Raw genomic sequence first — 26,720 nt, 5'->3', positions numbered from 1 at the left:
GTTCAAACTCACCGTACTGAGGTACTTTAGCCTAATTAATATGGACGACGGAATATTATAGTTGAAACTGTTTAAATTACTTTCGGTGGCTTTAGCGAGAAATTAATTAAAGAGCATGGATAAGGCCAAACTAGATGTTGGTCTTTGAGTACATTTTCCAATATTTTAAGCTCGAATGTTTTAAACCCAGACTTAGGCTAGGACGAAACAACGTTTCGAAATTGAAGTAACAAAAAAGCGACTTCCGTCAATCGCAATTAAAACCGGCCTATAAATGTATTGGATCGAAAAAAACTAACTCGAAGCGAAAACACAGTGTCGGTAAACTTGTTTTGTAAAAAGTATCGAATTGTAAAAACTATGGCCCATAAAACAATACCTTTCAACCGAGCATTTTTCGTTGACATCTATCGAACCGTAGTTCTTGCAACAATACACAGGGGTAGTACGAAAATTGTTTGTTATGGACTTGTATAAGTCTGATATTCCATTCCTACTAGTCTTTATTGATTTCTGAGAAAGCATCGTTGGAATGACAGCAGACAATTAATACTGAATAGGCATCCGACAATTTGGAGAACAGGTTTGGACCCAGTTAGGTATTCACTGTGTCGATTCCATGATGATCACAATTACACAGTTACTATAATTTTAATACATTGTTGGTGGTAGGATATAATTTGTATTCACCCGTATAGTGACAACTGTACACAGTGTTAAAACCCGCCAACTATAGGGGTTTTCAACTATATAGACACTTGCGTGGGTCACTAAGCCCACGTAATTAAATCGCGTTTTGAAATCAGCTTGTGTGTGTCTGGTTCAAACAAGCCGACATAATTATGTGGACTGGCGATCTCTCGTGAACAGACACGGCATGGCAACGAGACATGATCACCTCGTTTTCCCTCGCCAGTCGACATTCTATACTACACATCACTATCCATCAAGTGCAGTCACTTCACCGAGCCCAATAAAAATAACACCATTAATTCTACGCAGTCCTGAGTTGATCTGCCGAAAACACGAAATGCCTTCAATAAGACTTAATATAATTCAACTTGACAATTAGCACAATTGATTAGGTTCATAATTAGAAACCTTGTTCAACATTAAATCTACGTACCATTATGACATATGCAGTCTTACTTATAAAAAATTCGCAAAGCTATGCTTAGTTAAAACACAAATTTACTCGATCAGCTGAAGTCAAAACCCGCCATCTTGCCTTTTAATAAGGTTTAAAATAGGAAACCGCTGATGTTTTAGACAGCTATTTAAGCAATTCTTAACGCTAAAACAAGTTTATAAGTAAGACTATGTATGTTCAATATTACTGCTGGTAATAAGCTTAATATGAAGCTAAAATATTAACACACGAGCTACGTTGCTCACAGTTTCTCACGATGATATTTATTATATACCCCCGGAGACCATTTCATTCTCTTGCTATACAAACCACGCCAATGTTATTCAGACAGATACATTCGAGCTTCATTTGATGTGTATATCTTACACTGAAAGAATCCAAAAATCTACTTATTACCGATTATTATTATTATACCGATTTTGAAATTTTGTTCACTTATAGGAACCTTCTTTTTATCCCAGAAAAAAAAGCTAATATGGAGAAGATATCTTGATTGGGTAGGCCAAAGCACTGTTGTATTTCAAGATATTGTAGCCAGTGTTATTATATAACGTCTCAAGGTGACTAGCCCAGTGCAATGCCACGCAGTGCTATATAATTGAATGGTAGAGTGTTATTTCTACTATTAGTTTGAGGATTGTGTTGATTACCATCACTGGCGAGAAGCCAACTGGTTTTCATTTTCTTTTTATTCTTATTCCTAAAACGCCTTTTAATTTAAAGTATATTCTCATTTGTATTTTCTTAAACAATTGAATCACTAGCAGGTTCGCAGTATAATCCGCCGTCATTAGTCTGCCATCCCAGTCTTATCGGCCTCACACTTCGTATTTCTACCTGCGAAATTTCTCAAGAATAACCTGAATTCAAGAATAAACTCTTTATAAAGAAATACTAAACCCCATACTCCAACTTAACCACTCCAATTCTATGAATCGTTTTGCTATTTAATTAGATCTTCATATTATAATATCGGTTACAATGGTAGTAAAGAATTTAAACGTTCCCTATAAACCATAAGTAAGTAATATTTATGTACTATTTTATTTATATATTATTTTAAATATATTTAAATGCATTCTATAAATATTTCATTTCGTATAATATCATGATACCCTTCGATTCAAACTTCTATATAAACGATTGGACACATTATTCTACTCTGAAAATATAAAACTCTAACAACGTTGAATTTATCACGTAGGTTTGATATTATTTGTAGACATTTGCCCCATTTTGAAAAGCCTATTCCAAGTTTTTTAAACTTCGAATCCAATCTTTCATGCGGATGTAGCCGCGAGCAAAATCATTTATTGAATAGATAAATGGCTCCATCCATATAAATCCGCTACCTTTAATAACTACGATGTCTCCTAATAAAATTTATATGACAACATCGAACGTTCAACCACTCAAATAGAGTTTTAATGTTCTAAATTTAAAATCAAAGTTCATCACACGAACACCTTGGGGTTCCTAAGTTTTGTAGTTTGTTCATATTACTAAAAGGCACGATATGAATTTTTAATGAAAACATTGTTCCGAGAACGACACAGTGTGTTGTCCTCAGGTCAGGTCACGGAAATCTAATGTGACTCGAGAAATGTGACCTTTAAATAAATAAAAGGTAAAGTGTACATGACAATGCATGATGTCCTATTTAAAGACGTCTTTAGAAATCCAGAACGAATGATTGTTTAATGTGTTCCAGAGCAGCAAAACAGCGGAGATAGACGAATTTAAAAGTACCTACAGAGACTTACCATGATGTAGACATTTTTGTATGAAGCATCATTGGGCTGTTCGACTAAGGTAATACCTTTGTTTCACAGAAAACCAGCATGTAGTATGTTGAGAAAGATTTGTCAATTGTTTTTGAAAAAATTAAATGGGTGTTTCATGTTTAAAGTTTTATCAAAAACCAAATATACATAGTAATGATATTATAGTCTTACAGAATTGTGAATAAATATTTGCGGATGATCAATTTTAATATTGATCAATTCAATGATTAAATATGAGTTTGTCTTATTTAATTGTAAACATATAAATCATATAATATTTTTTGAGTGGTAAATATTTTTGTCACTATCATCAACCGCTACAAACCAAAAAAACTGCTCATAAACATTTTATTTTTCTTATTAATATCGCACTTTTTTATCTAACATTAAATGATATGAAATATTTACTTACACCGAAATAGGTATTCAATTTCCTTTCTCATAGTACGGATCAATTCTCGATCACATAATTCGATTTACCTTATCCCTTGCCGAGAAAATGGCGTTGTATTTTCGACGATAATCAAATTAATAATTGTAATGACGCAATTATTTTGACAAGAATTTATTGTCGTTATATTAATATTTATATTTAGACTTCGCTTTCATCGTAAATACGAAGTCAAGGTAAATTATTTCTGATAGATTTTTCCGCATTAATCCACTCCATTACTTGGACATTTGTTACTACGCGAAAACTTCCCTCCGCGCGCGCGCACGGTGCGGTGACGTACTTACGCACTGATTATTAAAATTGTGCAAATTGCGTTTAGGGTTTGATTATCGGCTCGTGGGCTGTTTCTGGTTGTGTGGTGTTGTTCTGTGTACTACGGTCCGTAAGTTTTTGAGTGTTTTATTTCGGATTTTTGAAATAATTATCAAATTGTTTCATCGGTAAGTGCTTTTATTTTTATTTTTATTGTGAGGGTACTTGGCCGGCTGCCGTAAAGGTAATAAGTATTTCTATTCCGTGTATTTGCCATTTAACTTAGTATTTTTAATAGCGTTTAATTCAATTTAACATGCCAAATAATAACGACGACCCGCCTGATCGGGGTCCAAACCCTTTTCGTAAAAGCGGAATAATATCGAGATCTCCTTCTTCCGCAAAACCCAAGCGACTTTTTAGTGAAAATTCGCCGTCAATCAATGCTTCACCGGAAATAAATCGATCCGCATCTCAAAATACGGTTTCGCCTAGGTCCGACGATAACATTGAAAAAGAGGATAATTATTGCGATTTGGTTTCTGAGGCCGCGAATTATTTGTCCAAAATAAATGAACTCGTGAATGATCAGGGTTCACGTATGAACGTCGCGAATAAGTCTGCGATAATGGACTTTACTCAGCGCATCACAGCAATCGTTTCGGTGTTGGCCCTAAAGTCATCGTGCAACGAAACCAAGTTAGCCAATGCGCAACGGGAGCTAGAAGGTATCAAGAATTGTCCCCGTCCTACTCCACCCAAAGCGGACGGCAAAATGACCTACGCGAGTTCCGTTAAGCTCCGTCTGCCAAAACAAGCCCCGGCAATGGAGCCTCGCGCGCCTCTCCCGTGCGTAGTGGCTTACCCGACTAGCGAGCGGACAGCTGATCTCACGTCATCGTCTGCCACGAAACAGGCGCTGTTTAATGCAATTAAACCTAGCGACGACGGATTTCAAATCGTAGGCGTTAAAAAAACCGCGAAAGCTGGCGTTGTACTTCGCGTTGCCAACGAACGTCAGATTCACAAACTCCAGTCGGTGGATGCATTAAAATCAGCTGGTTTACGTTTAGAGAAACCAAAAGGTCGACGTCCGCGAATTTTAATTAAAGATGTCCCATCCTCAATGGAAGACAAACCGTTTTTAACAGCTTTGTATCGGCAAAATATTAAGGATGAAATGCCAATTAAGGAGGACGATTTCATTAAATCCGTAAAAATCGTTCGGCGACGTAGTTTGGAACACGGACGTAAATGGATAGGCGTGGAAATTGATTCGGAAGTGAGAAAACATCTAGTTGCGACCAAAGACAAACTATTTATAGATTGGGCAACTTGCAGGTTTATTGATGACGTGGAGATAGTCCGCTGCCTCAATTGCCAACAATACGGGCATGTGCATAAGTTCTGCACCATTAAAACACCAACTTGTGCCGTTTGTGCCGAGGCACATGAAACCAAGGCTTGTCCACATAAGGACAATCGTGATTTTAAGCCCGTATGCGCAACTTGCAAACGTTTTAAGAAACCCCACGACCATCGCTGTGGGTCTCAGGAATGTCCGTCATACAAACATAAATTAGAAACCCTCATTTTGTCAACTAATTATTAAATAAATTTAATATGGATAACTTTATTATCGGACAATTAAATCTCCACAACGATAGGGTGGCGACGACGGAATTAGATACGTTAGTTCGGGATTATAAACTCGACGTTGTACTTGTACAGGAACAATATCAACACGCTCGACTGCGTAGCAGAGTCGTACAGCTTGATAGCAGCTCACGAGCTGGCATTTATGTAGCGAACTCTAATTTCACTGTAACTTCAGTGCGTAATCTCATGACGTCACACTGTGCAGTCGCGGAGGTTTCAAATCCGAGCTGTAAGGTTTTCATAGTGAGCTGTTACTTTCAATACTCGGACCCGGTAGGACCACATATACACCATCTCCGCCAGGTTTTACGATCACTTGCAGGTCGTAAAGTAATTATAGGCGCTGACGTTAATGCGTCATCTACTCTTTGGTATGGCAAATATCGATCCACCGATACCGATCGGCGTTGCGCCGTCGAAGATTTCATCGCAGAGATGAATCTTGGTATTCACAATACTCCCGATGCACCACCAACTTACTGTAGCCCTACGGGCGAGTCTTCTATTGACGTCACACTTTCTAGTGGAGACGTTCGACTTGATAGGTGGCGTGTCCTGCCGGATGCGTCATGTAGTGACCATCGCCTGATTGTGTACGAATTCTTGCCTAGATTGACACAAGGTTTTATTCATAACAACTATGATTTTAGATATAAAACTAAAGGGGCTAACTGGGACTTTTTTAGCTCTTTATTTGCTAGACATGCCAGAGATTTTACTCGCAATGATCTCTCACCTGAAACATGTGCTGAACTTATGTCGGCCACGTTCACATACTGTGCAGATGTTGCTATCGGTCGAGGTTCAATTACAAATACTCGTAGATGTGATTGGTGGAACGAAAATCTAGTCCACCTACGCCGAATTTTTCGTAGGGCGCGCAGGAGGTTTAATAGGCTTAAAAGCGTTGTGTCACAGGTGACACTTTTACATCTGCTTTTAATGAACTTAAAATTGCCAGGTCGCACTATAGAGCAGCAGTACAAAAATCGAAAGGTAATTTATTGCGTAAAATCGCCGCGCGGTTAGATAAGGAGGGCCCGTGGTCTCCTTTATACCAAGAGTTTAAAGCAAATAGACCAATTAATTTATCTTACATCGATAATATTAAATTTAATAATAGCTATACGACTGGTATTGAGGAGACTACGGAAGCACTGTTGCATTCACTTATACCCGATGATATTATTAATGACAACAATTATCACAACCAAATTAGAATGTGGGCCGCGGAATTGCCAAACTCTCCAGTCTCAAACCTTGCGACATTAGATGAATTTATTGCCATTGTTGCATCTCTGCCGTTAAACAAAGCCTCCGGCGAGGATAAAGTGTCTAACAAGATGATTAAAGAAGCGTGTAAATCAGCCGGAGATTCGTTACTATCTGTCTTTAACCGATGTATTGCTGAAGGTATATTTCCGCGAATATGGCGCTCCGGTTTCATTCGAATAATACCTAAAAGTGGCGACAAGGCTCCCGATGATCCCAAGTCATATAGACCTATTACGTTGTTACCATCTTTAGGTAAACTTCTAGAACGCCTCATTGTCCCTCGTCTGCTGCCGGGCGGACCAGTATTTCACAAAAATCAATTCGGATTTACCATAGGTAGGTCGACTACAGACGCGGCAATATCGGTTAGAAGAACAGTAAGTATATCGGAACATAAATATGTACTCGGTATCTTCTTAGACATCTCCGGTGCCTTCGACAATGCTTGGTGGTCTATGATACTTCTTAAGTTAAAAATACGAGGCTGCTATAGGAATATATATTCCCTAATTTACTCATACTTCTCGTACGGAACATCCAAACTGAAACTCGGCCACCATGCCGTGTCGAAGTCGCTGAGTATGGGATGTCCACAAGGCTCAGTTGTAGGTCCTTATTTATGGAATTTGAGCTTCGATGATTTTCTTTCAATTCCCTTACCTGTAGGATGCACTTTAACCGGATATGCGGATGACGGCCTCTTACTAATAGAATCTAATAGTAGATCGGGGCTTGAAAGTTTGGCGGATACGTGTTTACAATTAATATCTGAATGGGGTGAAAGAAATCGCCTTACATTCGCACCTCACAAAACGTTCCAACTGCTTTTAAAAGGTATATTAAAATCACCGCCGCGAATAAAATTTAATAATATTGTTGTAAAAGGAAAGAATCGGTTTGTTATTTAGGTTTGATTTTAGAACGAAATTTTTCCTTTCTAGAGCATATAAAAAACGTCGGGGAAAAATCAAAACGTAACTTTTACGCCTTGACAAGGATATCGACCTCAACGTGGGGACTGTATTTCACTACGCTCAAAATCATATATGGAGCGACTTACTTAGCTTGCATTACATACGGATCACCTGTATGGGCCGATAGGGCAACTATCGGTGCTGTGCGCAGGAAACTGCTCCAGAGTCAACGATTGGCGTTGATATTCTTGTGCAAGGCGTATAGAACTGTTAGTACAGAAGCTTTGCCTGTCCTCGCGGGTGTACTCCCTGTCGATTTGGAGGTACAGCGTCGCGCCGCTATGTATTACTCAACCAGAGAGGATATGGATAAAAAGTTTCTTACGTCTCGCGAGCTCTTAAGAATCGATAGACTATTTAAAACGCACACTGATGTACACAACGAGTTATTAAATGAATGGCAATGTAGGTGGGACTCGTCTTCGAAAGGGCGTCATTTATATAAATACTTTCCGTACGTTCGCGATCGCCTAATTAAAACTTGGCTAGAAATAGATTACTGTGTATCGCAATTTCTTACCGGCCATGGTAATTTTAAGGGTAAACTTTTCTCATTTAGGCTGGTTGATTCTCCTGCGTGCCCATGCTCTACACCTGGTTACGAGGTTGAACAATCTGCTCATCACGTACTTTGGGAGTGTGGTCTCTGGCATGAAGAGCGCAACATCATGTTAAACAGTATGCAAATAACATCTGGGGTTGTATACTACATGGACCTTGTTGAGACTAGACGGAATTTCCGTGCTTTCCGGCGTTTTGCCATGCCTATTGTAATCAAATCTAACAGCTCATGTGATAGGACCCTTTCATTTAATTTTATCCGTGGTGCTTTATAACTAGCTTATCTAGTTGTAAACGTCCCTATCCTTGAGGTTAAATCGCCTCCTTACATCATGATTTTGTCACCCGCATTGCTCTGGAGGGAAGTGGACAATTAATATTTCCAACTCCTCCCTATTTTTTCTATTTGATTAATTTCGTTGCGGGATAATGACATATTAGTTTTCCCTGAGACTCGCCGAGCTTCACTGCTCGGTGTCACAAAATGCGTGCCACTGCTGATCCTGGCTTACAGGAGTTGTAGTGGTGGGTGTGAGGGCGGGAAAGTCTCTTGTACGCGAAAACAAAAAATACAGTAAGTATATGTTATAAATAGGTATATCCCGATTTGCGTAAATTGGATTTATCAGTGAATAGATTAATTATAATCTACGTAAATGTGAGTGCGAAAGTTGCACCTATGCTTAACCCATCATGGGATAAAGGCGTAAACTTTTATTATATTAAGTATTATTACCACAATACCAGCACTATTATAATATATACTCTCCCACGGGTGGGATCGAGCATCCTCCACTACTGGGTTAAGATCCTAGTCCACAGCGCTGGCCTCGTCCAGGTAACCGGACTTCACTTCTTCTTCAGCTTTTGGAAGTCCACTGCTGAACATAGGCCTCCCCCAAAGATTTCCATACTAATTTGTTACAAGAGGCTTGCATTCAGAAGGTTCCTGTGGCCTTTATGAGACCGTCTGTCGACATTCGCGGGTTGGTCAGTTTTTTCAAGATAATATACCTCACCATTAACGCGAGCGGCGATGTTTGTGCAATAGGTTTTGAACCTCTGGACAATCGTCTCCAACATTTTATTTCTGAACGCGGTATCGCCGCTTTCGACTGTCTGCTATATTTTTATCTAAAACACTGACTATCCAATATACGTCTTGAAATAAGCAAGCACTAGGCATAAGTGCAAGAGTAGATAAACAGTGAAAAAATAAATTTACTTATATTTAATATAGTGCAATTATAGAGAACGTCTATAACTAACTCAAAAAGACTGAATCCCTTAAAGAGATCAATTTTAATGAGAAGCACTACAAGGCTTTACTTTGCAATATTCTAATTCAATTTTCTTTATTAACCTTCCATTATAAAAATCTATTAACAATATTTTAGCCAGCTGAAATCAATTAAGTCTTGATATTTGATCAAATGCAGCATCTGATATAGCTAGCTGGGCCATGTTAGATATTTGATGTAAGAAATTTAATTAGGATCAAAACAGGTTTCATGGACACAGGTGTATATAATTGATGTATTGCAAAAATATAATGTATAATATACAATTTTAGGCGTAGATATATATGTACTACGTATTAGATTTAGCGTTCCGAATATTCACTGTGTTCAACTGAATTGAACTGCAATTCATTCAAACTGACTTTAGTATGGTGTCAATAATGACAGCTTGTGCTTGTGTAAGAGCGGCGCTTATAATTTAAGAACTCGAGTCAAAGTTTAAAGCTGGATGTGAATAAAAAATAATAGTCAAATAAGTAAAATTATTTGTTGTTCAAGTCAAAAAATAGATTATAACAGTGACGTTTTGGTTGCCATTTTAATTCAGATTTTGAACTAATATTTTATATGAACGATCGTGTTTATACAATATACGTCAATGGTTTTAGGAGAAAAATATTTTTGTAAGGATGTTTATGACATATGTTGCTATAAAACGCTGAGCGTTTGACAGTCCGAGGCATTTGGCTTTGCAGTTGGTCATTGATAGTCGTACCGGTCGGTTGCTTGGCGAAATCTTAGTGAAAGTATTTATGTAGTCGGCGATATGAAGCCCTATTTCGTTTGCGGAGTATATACGACTTTTTATAATCACAGTCGTTATAATCGAAGGACAGCTTTGATGTATGTACAGGTAAATATGTTTTTTTTTTTTGTCTCTCTTACCTACATGGCTCTCGGAGCTATCCTTCGAATAGAAGGCCTGTTATTGCAAAAAGACCGACTCGCCCCTATAGACGGAATAGAGCCTCTAGACCTTACACACACAACACACAACATCACGCATTTTATCCCCGAAGGGGTATGCAGAGGCGCAACCATGGCACCCACTTTTCGCCAAGTGTGTTCCGTCCCATGATGTGATAGGGGGCGAGCCTATCGCCATATCGGGCACAAAATTCCAGACTCCGGGCTGATACTGAGCAGAAAAACCCAAATATCACTTTGCCCGACCCGGGATTCGAACCCAGGACCTCAGAGCGCTGCCGTACGCAGACGCAGTCTCTAGACCTTAGTTATTTTTATTTTAATCAAAATCACTCTAGATCCTAACAATAGGTATAAGTAACTATGCGGAGCAGGGACTAGTTACTACATAAAGAATTTTAAGAAGTTCATCCAAAATGTATTAGAATGGTAATGAATAATTAGAATGGTAATAACATTCAAACGTGATTTTTTGTACAAACTATGTGATAATTATAGCAAATATATAAAAAAATATTATCATAGTGAACATTTTGTGCAAACAAGTAGATGCGGTCTCTAAAATGTTATTTTAACTGGTGATAGCAATAATACGCTAATTTAAATTCAGAAGCAATACCAATTTGATTAAAAGTGTACCATAATTCCACCGAAGTATCAAATTGAATTAATTACTTAATTATTTTGCCCTCTATGTCAAATTGGTTTAATGATAAACATATTGGCAAATTATAAATATAGATTGGCTTCACAGTGTATAATTTCGAGAGACAGTCGAAAATCATATAATATGAAAAGAAGATAGATTTAGAAAAGGCAATGTTAAGTGAACACTTTATCATTATTTCCATGAATAACAATTTGACATACCTCATATTAAAGTAACACAAAGTCTGTTTTAAGGCGGTGCTCCCTGGAAACAACACACTAGCCATTTATAGTAGCTATCTATTCGTAAATTAATAATACATATACAAAAAAATGAATTAATCAATCATATTGCTATAATAGGTTATCTTTACTTTAGTTGTTTAAAAAAGTTTATAATAATGTTTTAATGTTTCACACAATTTGGATATTGTTTCATTAATTTCATAATAAACTAGTTGACCCGACAGACGTTGTCCCGTCTTAACTATGGATTTGCAGCGCTCATTCTGTCAATCACAGAAACTAACTTTTCTTAAATTTTGTAACGTTGCGCTCAACTTCCTTATTTTTTTCTTTCATAAGAACCTTCTCATGACAATAACAAACACAACAACAAAAAAAATTGTGAAATCGGTTCACGCAGCCGTTCACGCGTGATGGCGTGACCAAGGGAAATAGGGATTCATTTTCATATATATATATATACCACTAAAACTGTTGATTCTGTGCATCTTCTCTTAAAGTACTCATCATATTAATGTGCAACCACCACTTTTAAATAGACAATTGAATAACGAACATTTTGGTATTAAAATAAAACTATTTTACGGATTTTATCGCGGTTTTTTTATTATAATTTTCTCTAGACGTTTCGAAGACTTTGCAGCCCTCGTGGTCACGGGGCGGACTGAGGTGTTGTTCTTCCGCAAAGTCAAAGTTCTGCCTACATTTTACATCTATACAAATTGATAAATTTTTAGCTGTTGTTGGTCCGATATACGCAAAATGAGCTCACAGTGTCCGTAACTTATGTTTCGTCAATATATGAAACGAATGCTTAAGGCCGTTTCCTCAGAGAAGGGACCTTAATACATTTTCTATCGCGGTTAGACATCTATAGTACTGATATTAGTTTCCCCTATATATACATCCTATAACAAATTTATACATAACTAGCGGACCCGACAGACTTCCTCCTGTCAAAAAGATTTGTAATATGACAGTTTTTTGTTCCTATCTATTTTATTGTCGGGGCAAAAATTCTCCTGAACAGAACCTTCACCCTGGTGATAGGGCGTTGTGAATAAAAAATAATTATTAAATAAAACAGATATAAGCATTTAAAAGTAAGTAATCGCTTTATTGGTAATCATCATAATTATTAACAAAAATCAGTTTTATTTTCATTGTAGTGCTTTATGATATACAATATTTTTTGTTTGATTCCCTGGCGCATAGACAAATAAATCTGATGGTTTTTCAACACGGGAACAGGCAACATACAATTGACCATGGGAGAAACATGGGTTTTCCAGATTAATACCACAAACACTTAATGATTGCCCCTGGGACTTGTTTATGGTCATAGCAAAAGCAAGCCGCACTGGAAACTGTAGTCTTTTAAATTCAAATGGCACATCAGTCGGAATCATTGGGATGCGCGGTATGAGAACATCTTCTCCTTTATACTTTCCTTTCACTATAGTTGCTTCTATCACGTTGTTTAGTAATTTTTTTATCGCTAACCGTGAGCCGTTGCAAAGACGCGGTTGGTTGATATTTCGCAACATTATAACTACCGATCCAACCTTTAATTGAAGATTGTGAGGTGGCAATCCTGGCAAATCCAGCGAGTTTAAAAATCCCGGTGGATAGTTGACTACATCATCTTGGTTAGTAGCCGAATCAACTGATTTATATATCCTAGCGGACCCGACAGACTTGGTCCTGTCAAAAAGATTTGTAATATGACAGTTTTTTGTACCTATCTATTTTATTAGTCACAATGCGATATCACTTTTGTTGAGTTTCAGAACGCGACATTACATTATTATATTCTGTGCTCCAACGCACACTGCTTTGATGTTAGGAACACACCTACATTGCTTAGACAACAGTGAACTTTATATAATAGCAATAAAGCTCAAATTGACTCTACGTATTAGTTAGAAAACGTTTGTATGGGAAATAGAAAAATGCTGTTTTGAGGATTTTCCCGGCAATTATTCGAATTTTTCTCACCTTTTAAACCTTCCCTAGACCTCCACGAATAATTCAAGACCAAGATAAGATAAATCCGTTCAGCCGTTCTCGAGTTTTAGCGAGACTAACGAACAGCAATTCATTTTTATATATATAGATAAAAGAGCGGCCTGATTTAATACAAGGCCTGGCAAAGTTTAGTTTCTTCAAAAGATATTAATTTGCTTAGCTTCAAACGTAATACTATGCCATGAAGATTGCCAGATGTTCGAACAAGGATATCATTTGGAAGGTCAATGCGGTACGGAAAAGGCTATAATAACCCATCCTATACAAATATTTAAAGTACCCATTACATCGTAAAGAAAATTCAAGAATATTATTACCGAGCTTAAAATAATTTTGTGTGTTTTTCTTTGACGAATTGGCTATTAATTAGTTTAACATGGCTGTCTTAAATGGAATTGAATTACTTAAAAGATATACCTTTTAATACGCACATAATTTTCTAAGTAGGAAATTACCAAATACAGAGTACTTACTTGAATATATTACGCTGAAAATATATTTAAAAGTATGTACTTACATGGCGTATTTGAAATATAGATTGAATCACTTAATATTTATAATTTGAAGAAGATAATAAAATAAAATTTTGAGTCGTTACATTAATAGATGTTGCAACATTGTAAGAGAGAATCTGTCATAGGACTTAAGATATTCTTGTTTCCAAGAAACTGAACGTGTTAAAGAGATTTATAAGTCGTTGAGCTGCAAATTTAATTTAAAACAATTTGGCCTATAGTTTGACTTTCCTTGTGTACTTTGTAAAGGTATATCAATAGTAATGTTTATCATTCGTTTGATATTATTTAACCCGCCCAAAAAGAAATGTTCCTAAGGACACAAAATACTATAATCATACAATATAATATTGGTATTTTAATGACCTCAAAAGTGTTTTTATTTACCAGACGTAATTCTAATTAATATCTGGTATTGCTTCGAAATTTGATTAAAATCGTTAATAAAAATTTATGGAACATAATTTAATAACAGACATCCTCACTGGCAGCTAATAAGTTGTCGTTTTAATTAAATTCGGGATTAATAAAATAATTCATTATAAGCTTTGGCATGGAATTATTTTCTAATAATAAACGTTTAAATAAAGAATGTATAAAACTAAAGTTACAATTCAATTCAAGGGATTGAAATACGACTTTGATGTAGGTCAAATTCGTTCTTGAAAGATGGAGTAATCGTTTATGAACATTTTTCAGTTGCAGAATGTGCAATAACGTTTACGTCTGTGTGATTTGTGGGATCATTTTGTCACATTAACCGGACCTTTACTTGGTATCCTTACCTCATAATATGATATTTTAACCCCTCTAGGTTATTTCAGCAAAATCGTTAATGTGAAATTTATCTTAGATATTTAACGTATTTCCTGTTTGTTTGATGTAAAAAAATATAAATTATTCAAAGAGTCATACTTAATAATGTCCTTGCATTATGTTTGTATTCTCCAATATAAGGTGTTATACATTTTAAGTATAGTTTTTATACATTTAAGTATTTTAGTACAATTTGTTTGTAATAAACTCGTACTACCCTGAACTCGGCCATATTGAACAAATGTTAAACCTATATGAAATAATACCCTTTTAGTTGAGTTTTGTGCTGTTAATGATACTACCGGGAGTCAACAAAAACCTTTCCTTTTTCTGGGATCGGCGACTTATCCGCAAAGGTGGTAATAGATAGCAATGATCATTTACCATTGGTGACATATTTGCTCGTTAGCCTTCTCTTCTGGGACGAAAAAATTGCAAATGTTAACTACCAGTGTTTCCAATGCAAAACAAGATATTTCATGGCGAATTATGAAATTATAGTTATTAAACTCAAAGTCTCGTATTCGGTCCTTTTTAGGGTTTTGTGCCTCAAAATGAACTCTTGTGATAATTTTGAGGTCTGTCTATCCGTTTGTCAAGACTCCTTTTTCTCGGAAACACATAAAGGAGTAAGTTTGAACTTAAAGTCAAATAACCGGGTCTACGGTCTCTGGCTATGTAAAAAATCAAACTCGTAAGTAAACGCGAATAAGAAGATATAATGAGCGTTTCTATCGTATGTTTTGCGATTTCATAAGGGAATCAGAACCTATAGGCTATTTTCCCATGACTTAGAATTATAAAACTTGGCTAGAAGCAATATTTTACAATACGAATAAAAAACATCGTAAATATGTACTTACTTAAATAACAAAAAAATGGCGACAGAAATAGACAAAATGGTGGTACCTGTAACAACACAATCGGACTCTCGAACACGAAAAATACAAAATTAAAATAAAATATTCTTTGGTTGTATCCTCCCTACATTCAGCAAATGTATTTGCACTGTTTGAGCGGTTTAAGATAAGCCACATTACCGACCTACTTTCCTGCATTGTAGGGATTATCTTTTAACATTTATGTGGCAACAGAGTTCAGTATTATCGAATATAATTCGTAAATACAATGAGCCTAATCGCTCATTTATTTATGGTAATGCATAAAAGATATTTCATGTTACAGGAATAAGCAATTTATTTATTTATTTATTTATTTATTTGTAATAAGGTACACCAACAGCACTACATATTACATCAATCAATATTATAAAAAACTATAAGGTACAGCATCTGATATGTGTGCTACTAATAGGTGAACACAGCATTTACCACTAACAACATTATATACTAAATAATTTGTCTATAAAAACTATTGTAAACAACGTCATATAATTGGCAACAGAAAAGGTTATTGAGAATATCTCGTTGACAAAATTTATAAAAAGTTACATGTTAATTTTGAGATATTCCAGCAGTCTTTCTTTGAACACTTTTACAGAATCATTAAATATATCAATATCCACTTTAGTGCCAACTTTATTATATAGAGCACATAATCTAGTTATTGGAGCATTTAGACCTAAGTTAGTTCTGTAAGAAGGTGTTTTAAAAATACTAGTTATTGGGCGTCTGGGTTTGTTGTAAGGAACTGCTATACTGATGTTTTCGAGGAGTTCACTGCATGAAATTTTATTATTAACTAACTTATATAGGAATGACAAGTCCAGAAGCTTTCGACGAATATACAAACTGTCCATTTCGAAATGGGCCATACGATTTTTCATAAGGACACCTGTGCGATATCCCAGGTGAAGTGAAGGCGAGATGACGAGAAAATGATCGCTGTAGATTTTCAATTCGTTGGGAATGCTTGCTGTATAAGGCGTTCCAAACAACACTACCGAATTCCAAATGGCTTCGCACCAAAGAGTTATATAAAATAATTTTAGTGCGGGGCGATTTGAAACCTTTCGAGTTACGTTTAATGAAGCCGAGCATACGAGCGGCTTTTTGATAATCACGTCTACATGAGATGTAAACTTGAGATTACCATCCAGAACTATACCCAGATCACGAACTTCGGTAACTTCCGTTAGGACTTCCGTTCCGAGATTATATTTAGAAGGCAAACATGTTTTCTTTCTGCTAAATTTGATATGGGAACATTTTTTTACATTTAAGCGCATGCCGTTATTTGATAAGCAATAATTATTTGATATTACTAAAGCGAACATAAGCCTATTATCCTTCTTAACTATGTGTGTTTGTGAAAATGTTGGATGAATGTTAGTAGTAAACGCATAAACTGGTCAATAAATTAAAATTCAATTTCAAACATGGATAGATCTGGATTAAAATAGAGGTTATTTTTTCCTGGAATATTGCACAGTGGCACTTTTACCCAGGATTCTTTAACTGAAACCTTTTAACCACTTTTACCCACCGTACACAAGGTGTTGAAACTCGCCGTAGTGGCCCACGTAAGTGTGCGTTCCGACAACACCTGTGTATATCCGTTTCCAACAGGCCGATATAATTATGTCGACTGCCAAAAGGGTAATCGTCTCTCATCAGACAACATTCTATTGGACCCCACTCCACTTACAATCAGGTGTAATAGGGTCACTTTGCTGTGCACAAATAAAAAAAGAAGATACTACAAAATACGGAACTAAAACTGTATCACATAACACAACAAAACTTGAAAATCTGTTTTTTGATTCATCATTATATTTTGTAAAAGTCATGGAACCAAAGATTATCATATCAGTAAGGTTATTAATATTTTACAAATAACGCGGTAGTTTTGTTGACGACGTTTTATTTTATTCTATTTTTTAATGATAATTAAATAAGTTAATGATAATTGCTACCTAGGCGAGTTTTTTTTCTTGTTAGTTGTGTTTTGGTAGCAGTATGGTTATTATAATTGAACAATAATGACATACATACGTACACCTAGATATATAAACATAAAGCCGGTATTGACATTGTTTCTTCTACTTTAAGTTTTTAGCGATGCTTTATATATCAAGTCGAAATGTGGAATAGTAACAATCTAATCTAATCTGGCGGGTTTCCAGCCCAATAGCCTAATAAGAGTATTAATCCATTAAGGTTATTATTCACTATTTTGTTGAAATAAAGGTAGTTCGGCGATAGTCTCATGAATATTTCGAAAACGTAACGAAATAGTTTTAATAAATTCATTCCAAAAAATAAAAAATAATATTTTAAGACAGACAAAAAACACAAAAGAAGAATTTTTTCGTTAAGTTCATTTATTGTAAGAAATACTCATATAACTTTGCATTTTCATATTCACTAAAGTATTCAGGTCCTACACGATATTGTTCTTCGACATTATGAATGGCGAGATAAATTAAATACTCTCAATTATTAAGGCTAAAAATCAAATCTTTCTTCTTACATATATTATAAATGCAAAAGTATATGAAAATTATTGGATGTTTATGTTTGTCAAAAGTACACTCAAAAACTTCTAAATGGTTTTGAATAAAACTTGGCGCGTACGCACGTGTAAACCACGTCCGGAATTAATAAATAGGTCCCTTTTTATCTCGATAATTTGTTCCCATGGAAAATAATAGGATTTGTTAATCTGATTTTTTAAAAAGGTGGCGCTATAAATCGCTATATTATTCGAGGATTTTTTTTAATAGAATACGCGTTTCTCGCGGGCGAAGCCGCGAGCAACACCTAGTTATAAATAAAATCTTTGACATCGAATCACTTTAACATTTCTAATAAATCTCAGTACATTGTATCATTCGTAAGTTTAATACAATACAAAAACATAAGCTAACCATGACAAATAAGAAAATGATAAGCAAAAATTATCTTTGCAAGCTACTCACTTTGGACTTCTAATGGTATACTTCTTCAACGTAATGTTTAATATGCAAACCATTTAATAAAATACGCTTATATTTTCTTTATTATTATTGGTCCCATTCCTCGTATAATAAAGGCTATATTATAGCGGCCAAATTTCATTAAAAGCGATTTTTCAGTGATCTTTTATTTATTATAGTTATTCCTTTCGAAAACTATTTTCGCCTTTTCACCTTTATAAATAGACTATATTTTATAAGCAAGGTATCGTGCTCGAGGCGCCGCACAGGTGCAATTAACTTTTTGCCGATAGAAGCTACTATGATACTGACAGTTACAGAAATAGCTGAAGCAGGCGGATATAATTATATCCACCCGATAAGCTACTACCATATACAAGGTGTTGTAACCCGCCGAAGTGGCCCTCGTAAGTGTGTTGAGTTCCGGGATCAGATTCTGTTAAACCGGTTCGAACAGGCCGGCATAATGGTGTCGACTGTCGCGGGGTAATCATCCCTCATTAGTCGACATACAATTGGACCCCACTCCACTTACCACCAGGTGCAGTGGAGTTACTTTACCATGCACGTATCAAAAAATCAGAATTTCAAAGTGGTTTAGTGTACCAAGTTTGTGCTAGTAAATACATACATAACATCACGCATTTTATCCCCGAAGGGGTATGCAGAGGCGCAACTAGGGCACCCACTTTTCGCCAAGTATGTTCCGTCCCATGATGTGATAGGGGGCGAGCCTATCGCCATATCGGGCACAAATTCCAGACTCCGGGCTGATACTGAGCAGAAAAACCCAAATATCACTTTGCCCGACCCGGGATTCGAACCCAGGACCTCAGAGCGCTATTGCACCGGACGCGCAATACAACTACGCCACCGAGGCAGCTAGTAAATACCAATAGTTTTTAATTACCAAAACAAAAAAGAAATGGGGTGTAGAGGTATATAAAAGGGATAAGACATTATGAATGTGCAGTCGAAACTTTTATGGATATGTAAATGCCAAATCTATGACGAGTTAAATTTTCACAAATCCTGTATAAAATTATGGACACAACACGTAGTAAATTACTAATACACTGTAGATTACACGTTTGATTGACTCTCAACAATGAATACTAAATGAGCATAAGAGACAATTATGTAATGAATGGTAATAAGACGTAGTAGAAACCTATCAGATTGTATGAATTGACTAAAGGACGCTAGAAAACCAAAATGATGAAACAATGTAACTATTTACCAAAAATTGTCATTTAAGAATAATTTTATGACATCGTATTGTTTTTAGAAGATAACATTTTTTATCACAAACTCTAATCAATAGAATTCCAGAAAACACCATTTTTTGCTACAGTAAGTTGGTGGAAGAATACTCTTGTGGGTTAAATAGGGGGATGGTACATAGGTACCATCCCCCATTTCAAACAACAACAATATAGATGTGTAAATAAAAAATGAATTGTCATTTGAAATAATATCCATTATTTACATACAGCTAAAAATATTATTCAGCCGTAATAAATCCGTAAACCCAGTGAACCATTCCATTTTAATGTTATCTGTGAATTCCAACATGTGTGAATAAGTTGTAAGCTTCAAAACATTGATGAAGTACTCAAAAGAAATGATACTATAATACATTCATATTTGCTTTCTGGAATATTCGTTGACAAAAAAGGTTTCATAACCTACTTGTACCTAATACGTTTTTAATAGAAATATTTATATAAATTTCTGAATAATAAATATTTCTGTAAAGTAAAAAACATTATGTTTGTTTGTAAAGAGGGGATTTTGTGAAATGGAAAAGTACATTTAGGACAGGTAGACGACTACTTATATACGTACCTTAATCAATGTAGTCATAGCAAACCATTGTAAGGAGATTGTAGATACTTCATTTTTAACCGACGAATAAAACAGGAGAGGTTCTCAATTCGATACTTACATATTTTTGAAATGTCAAACCACAAATAACATTTTATAGAGTAGACCAATTTTGATAATACATTTTTAAATTGAATGTGATTTTATCAAGTGACGGAAGTGTGGAAGGGGAAGGTTTCTAGTTTGGCAGACGTTGCGCCTGATCAGCCGCGGTGCCTGTCATATAGAAACGCTCATCTGTTCCTCTACAGTGACGACTACCTATACGTAACTACTATTATTTATTTAATGGTAAAATTACTAGCACATAACGGCCCCTGATTGAAATAAATAAGGTTTCTGTAGCTAATGTCTTAACACTTAATTTTATAATTCAATGCAAACAAATATAGTAGAATTATTTGAGTAGTTAGATATTTTTTATGAGCAAAGTTGATATCAGTATTTTTCACATAAATAAAAAAATGTATAATATAAACTTTATTTTATTGTATTACATTACGGTATTTTCTTTAAGTCACAATTCATATACATATCAGATAACGAGAACAACTACGCAAATTAGAATTTGTGAGTAATTTAATTGCGACTTATTTTTGTAATATATTTGTAGGAAATAAAGCGTGCCAACTGTTGTGTGTCAATCGATTTAGTTTACAACGTATCCAACCAAGCTTTATAAATTAAATAAGCTCTCCCAAAAGTCGACATTGGGCCGTAAGACCGGTGAAACCAACGTAACCGTAGCAATAATGCGTTTTTCCCCGGGAAAAAAAGATGGTTATAATCTAAACCAGACTAATGTCTGGTGGGGAAGTAATCTCCAAGTTCTCAGAAAAAACTTGGGAGCTTTAAATTAGACGTTTTCAAATCCTCGATGGAGGATTTTAAGATTAATTTTAATTAGCCATCATAATATAATGAATTTTAACCGAGTCATAAAATATGTATTACTCAACTACGAACCCTTAAAAATTAACTAATGACGTAAACCGGAATCTAAATGGTACACAGATATATATTATTTTTTACCTAAGTCCATTGCGTGATAAGTCACTGTAAACACACATACATTCCGAGTATTACGTTTAATTATACAGTAACAAAGATTTTTATGCCGGCTTATCGGCAGCAACGCAAACTTAACAGCTTTCATAGTAATAACAAGTAGCTTCGATGTAGAAGTTATTTAGTTGATGACTTTAATGGTTCCAGTCTCGATATAAACATTTTTTATGCCTTCTGATTGCTAACTTCAATTTTAATCTTTATATAAAAATAATAGCTACTGCTCGGTTCATAAAATATGTAAAATTTGATTTAAAAATTTGATAAAGAACACAATTTAAACAATGTTAATTATTCTTGATTTTTGTTGATTAAAAACTTGAAATTGCTTTCGCGTAAGCAATAAGTTTTAAAATATATAATTATCAGCATTAAGGTGGTAGCTCAAGGTCCATTTTCATACATTTTGTTTCGGCTTTAATCTGGGTAACTAAACAAGTATTGGCAAGTAAAGAATTTAAATTCACGTCTAGTTAGTGATTAGTACTCGCAGTTGAAAGAAAAATGTAAAAATAATTAATAATCATGGATATTTCTGCCTTTAAAATTTCGTCATATTAAATTTCATTTCATTCCCCAAGGCCACGCCAGCTACAGTCTTCGAAAAGTCGAGAGAATATTATAATATAAAAAACCGCGATAAATCCGTAAAATAGTTTTATTTAAATGTAAAAACTAGTTGTTGTTTCGAAATGTGAGTGAGATTTCCGAATGCCTATCCTTCTTCGCACTGATAAACTATTTTCCCATAAAAGTTCGCGTCAAGTAACACGACTGTGATTTTTGTTTACTACGATTTTGTATTTTCTATATATGTTTACGAGCGGTGGAAATCATTTCCAGCACATTGTGCTTTAAAAAATTACATCAAACTTTCATACACTCGCGTCTTCAAATTATAATCATAATCAATTACTTGTTAAACAGATAAATATAGTTTTCAAATATGTTACAGTTACAGCGCGCTATGTTTTCACTGGGAAGTACAAATATACTCTAGACAACAAAACGCACACTTATCGCGTTGATTTAACTTTAATCAAACAATACAGTTTAATCAAAGTCTTTCATTTATGAATGGTACACCTGAGGACATTGTTGTATGCATGTTAATTTCCGGTTTGCTATAAAATGACTTGTAAATCCAACATCATTGTGAAAACACGTTCATTACAAAATACGTGTTCACGCTGGAATAACACTTTTATTTTATAGTTATTAAAAATCTGCTTAATGTTGCAAATTGTGTCAATAAATTATTAAAAATATATTTGTTTTGGATTACCTATTTCTCGTAAAATGTCAACGAGAATTGCTATAAAGCAATAAAATATTGTATTTACCTAGTTTATTTTTACAATCAAGGCAATGTAACACGGACATTTAATATAAATACAAATAGCACAACTCTTGTCGATATCCGTAACTGAGTAATATCGATTGGCGGTATCGACAATAGCAGGGACATCACTAGATACATAAAGTTGACAATGCGTAGTCAGCTCTTTTCAATCATCCTTCGCCGAACGCCTACTTATGTATGAAGGGGCAAACTATTGTTAATTATTTGTGAAATATCATTTTAAGTGCAATATTCGCAGTAGATATAACGTTTGATTTTACCGTATTCCTTTTTAAGCCGTTGCAGCAATTTTTATAAGTATTGCTTTAATATCATTTGTCGTGATTTTTCTTCAGTGTACTCATCAGGTGTAGTTTTTTTTTTTTGGGAACTGCCCTGGTTTTTACCGGGGGTACCCTGCTAACGGTGTACAAGCGATCCCCCGGCTTAGCAACCACGGCAGCCCCATGATGAGTTGGTGGCCACTACCGCTATCACTGCAGCTAGACGGTCTTAGGGCCCGGGAGCAAGAAGGGAGGGGATAGAGGGAAGGAACAGAAGAGGAAGAAAGGAGCAGGAGTTATTAGGATGGTTGGAAGGAAAGGAAGGAAAATGTTCGCGAACCCTTAGACAGACCTCAATGTGAATTTAGCAACCATGAGATATACACACGAGCTGTGCGCCTAGGGTTGCAGCAAATGTGCCCCCATGCATGGGCGTGCATTTGGTGTGGAGACCAAGCGCACAAGAAATGCCTCGGGGGGGCATCAGGTGTAGTTGATTCACGGTGTTTGGACTCTGGATATGAAAACCTCGCGACACCAGCAGTAACAGCGAAGTGTAGTCAAATTGCATCTACATAAGTGTGCGCATACAAAATACGTAGTCGATGCGCAATATCGCCACGACTCCATCGCGTCCCTGTCTGCGATCAACCGTATTATCATTAGGAAAGTATTATTTGCATTATAAAAACTGTTTAATTTATATTTTGATATAAGTTTTATGTCATTCAATGACACTGTAATCATCTCCTAATATTGAGACTAAGGACTTTCTTATTTGCTATGTTGAGTAGGGATTCACCAAATGCTTGAATCCTTACCTAATTCGTTTATATCGTTCAAATTTGAACGTAATTTTAGATATTTATGTCAATATTAATAAAGCTTATTTCAACCCGATAATGTGTAAGTAAAAGCGGCTTTTGTATGGCATTATGTGTGAAACGAAGTCAAAGAGTGAGATATCGTGAAGTGCTCTCTGACCCCGCCTTGCGCAACTACGTGAGAGATGGCTTTCAATATCAAATTGAATTCCGCGGTTCATTGATTTTCAATTTGTTAGGGAGTACTCTCATCCTTTACCATAGTCACATAAAATCCGACCATTGTAAATCATCGAAAATTCTCTATCGTATTTCACACTTTTGTTACCTCATGTTTGTTTTTTTATGTTGGTAAGTGATACGAAGCGAAGACTTACCACTTCACAATTAGTACTATTAATCAATAAGTACTCCTAAAAATATTTTACCGCTAAGCAACATTAATGAAGCCAAAACAAATAAAATTAAATATCAATGGATTTGGCATTTCAAAAACCTACAACGTGATTGATTAAGTATGTAGCGTGGTGGGATAAGATCTGGTGGAAAAAGAATAACTACAACTGATAAAATAGGGACTGTGACGTACATCTTACTAAGCACCGAAGTTATAAAAATCCATGCTATTATACAAAACTAAAGAATTTGTTTGTTTCAAGAGCCTAATTTCAGCAACTATTGGCTCGAATTTAAAAATATTGTAGTGTTGAATAGCCCATTTATCGAGGAAGGTTATAAGCTATATAACATCACGCTATGACCAATACGAGTTCAGTATCAATAGAGAGTGTTGCAAGAACAGAGAAAATTTATTCCTTTTGAGAGCTTCCATTGCATGCGCTGCGTAAACGGTTAAAGTTACGCAACAACATATTATATAATGGAATTATTCCTCTTAATAAATTCTAAAAAATATATTATAAAACAAATCACATCTATTTGCCTGTCTGAACGCGGTAGACAAAAAAACTTCCCAACGAATTTTAATGAAATTTGTGTATAGATATAGTTTGTGACCCTGACAAAGACATAAGCTACATACTTCCCACCACGGGAAAATAAGTAGCAGGACTTTTATCCCGGAAAACTCTTCCTCGCGGGCGAAGCCGCGAGCAAGTACTAGTTAATATACAAAAGTTGAAGAATTTATTTGTTTGTTTGAACGCGTTAATATAAGGAACTACTAAACTGATATTAAAAATGTTCTTACCAAGAGAAAGCTTCATTACTCCTGAATGCTAAAGGCTACTTTTTATCCCGGGAAAAACTTTTTTACGTCAGCGCGGCCGCAGGCAAAAGCTAGTCAGACCATAAGACTGTTGACGTAAAAAATGTTTATTTATTGATGATTTCTGATGTTTACGCGAATGTTAGACATTAAAATTAAACTAGTTTCCGGATTTTATCGCGGTGGTCCTCCCCCGTGACCACGAAGGCTGCAAAGCCTTCGAAACGTCGGGAGAAAACTAAAACCGCGATAAAATCCGAAAAATAGTTTAATATTATTTTATTGCTTTGGAATAAAAAATGTATTAAACAGTTTAAGTAGGAATAAAGTAACACAAGATATTTTCAAAGTGACGATCATATACGCACAACTTTATGGTTATTTTTTATGTCTGACATACTCAACATTAGCATAAAAATAATTTTAACAAAAAATTAAACCGCCTTCAAAAACCACTCAAAACCAAAAAATAATTTCACATAACAAGTATATATTGGATACCAATTTTGGAGTCGTTGCCTAATTAAAATTGCTAGTTAGCTATATTTGTTGCATAGTCCATCTATGAGCTAAATTTCTTTCAAATCAATTAAAAGGAGTAGGTTTGTGTGTACTACAACATACACAGTGAAAGGTGTAACACCAAGCACATGTATGGTGTTCCATCTTTTTATTTCCTCTTTTTTCGAGGCAGGGAGTACCTATAATACACCCACATTTGACCAGCTATATGTAACAGGGGAAGAATTTGGGTAGTGTACAGTTCACAAATTTAAATATTTCCTTAATAGCTTCCATTTGCTGTGCTGCGGCGGTGTGTTTATCTCCGGTGACGATCTGACTTGCTGACTTTGTACGCTGGCAGCACATTGTTTTCGTATATTCGTTAATGTATTTATCTAGCTTAACTAGCAATTTTAATTAGGCACCGACTCCAAAATTGGTATCCAATATATACTTGTTATATGAAATTATTTTTTGGTTTTGAGTAGTTTTGAAGGCGGTTTAATTTTTTGTTAAAATTATTTTTTGCTTTTTTGTGTTAGTAAAAAATAGACCGTCTCAATGGCATAGTTGTGTTTCGCTCATGATACGACTATTGCGCTGAGGAGTTACACCTCTGAGTACCACTGAAAAGGGGAAAAGGTGTGATGCTATATATATATATATGTATGTAAGAAGTAGATTCAAGCAAACCTAATGCAAAAACACAACTGATATATTTGGCTCACAGTACAACTATCGCGCTGTGGTGTTACACCTCTGCCTACCCCTGAAAAGGGGAAAGGGTGTGATGCTATGTATATGTATGTAAGAAGTAGATTCAAGCAAACCTAACGTAAAAACACAACTAATATATTTCGATCATACTATAACTATCGCGCTGTGGTGTTACATCTCTGCCTACCCCTAAAAAGGGGAAAAGGTGTGATGCTATATACATATATGTATGTATGTAAGAAGTAGAGTCAATTAAACCCAACCCAAAAACATAACTGATATGTTTCACACACATTACGACTATCGCGATGAAATGTTACGCCTCTGCCGGTAGGCACGGCACCCCTGACACGGGGAAAAGGTTTTATGCTATATGTATAAGTACGTGAGAAGTACAGT

At 35.4% G+C, this 26,720-nt stretch overlaps 1 protein-coding gene across 1 annotated transcript; it reads left to right on the top strand.

Annotated features, from left to right (window-relative positions):
- The first annotated feature begins 3,956 nt into the window (after positions 1-3,956).
- On the top strand, positions 3,957-5,447 carry LOC119190429. The gene is made up of 2 exons (XM_037442385.1): positions 3,957-5,188; positions 5,372-5,447. The coding sequence occupies exons 1-2, from the start codon at positions 3,957-3,959 to the stop codon at positions 5,445-5,447; spliced, it is 1,308 nt and encodes a 435-aa protein (XP_037298282.1).
- The last annotated feature ends 21,273 nt before the right edge of the window (positions 5,448-26,720 follow it).

This window comes from Manduca sexta, chromosome 24, assembly GCF_014839805.1.
Source record: "Manduca sexta isolate Smith_Timp_Sample1 chromosome 24, JHU_Msex_v1.0, whole genome shotgun sequence".
Classification (NCBI taxonomy): domain Eukaryota; kingdom Metazoa; phylum Arthropoda; class Insecta; order Lepidoptera; family Sphingidae; genus Manduca; species Manduca sexta.
The sequence above is the reverse complement of the archived record's forward strand: the minus strand, read 5'-3'. Positions and strand labels throughout refer to the sequence as shown.

Excerpts from the sequence above, each read along its gene's own strand:
- LOC119190429 (XM_037442385.1), top strand. The coding sequence starts at position 3,957 with ATGCCAAATAATAACGACGACCCGCCTGATCGGGGTCCAAACCCTTTT. Across the intron at positions 5,189-5,371 it reads CCCCACGACCATCGCTGTGG|GAACAATATCAACACGCTCG; the intron begins GTCTCAGGAATG and ends GTACTTGTACAG.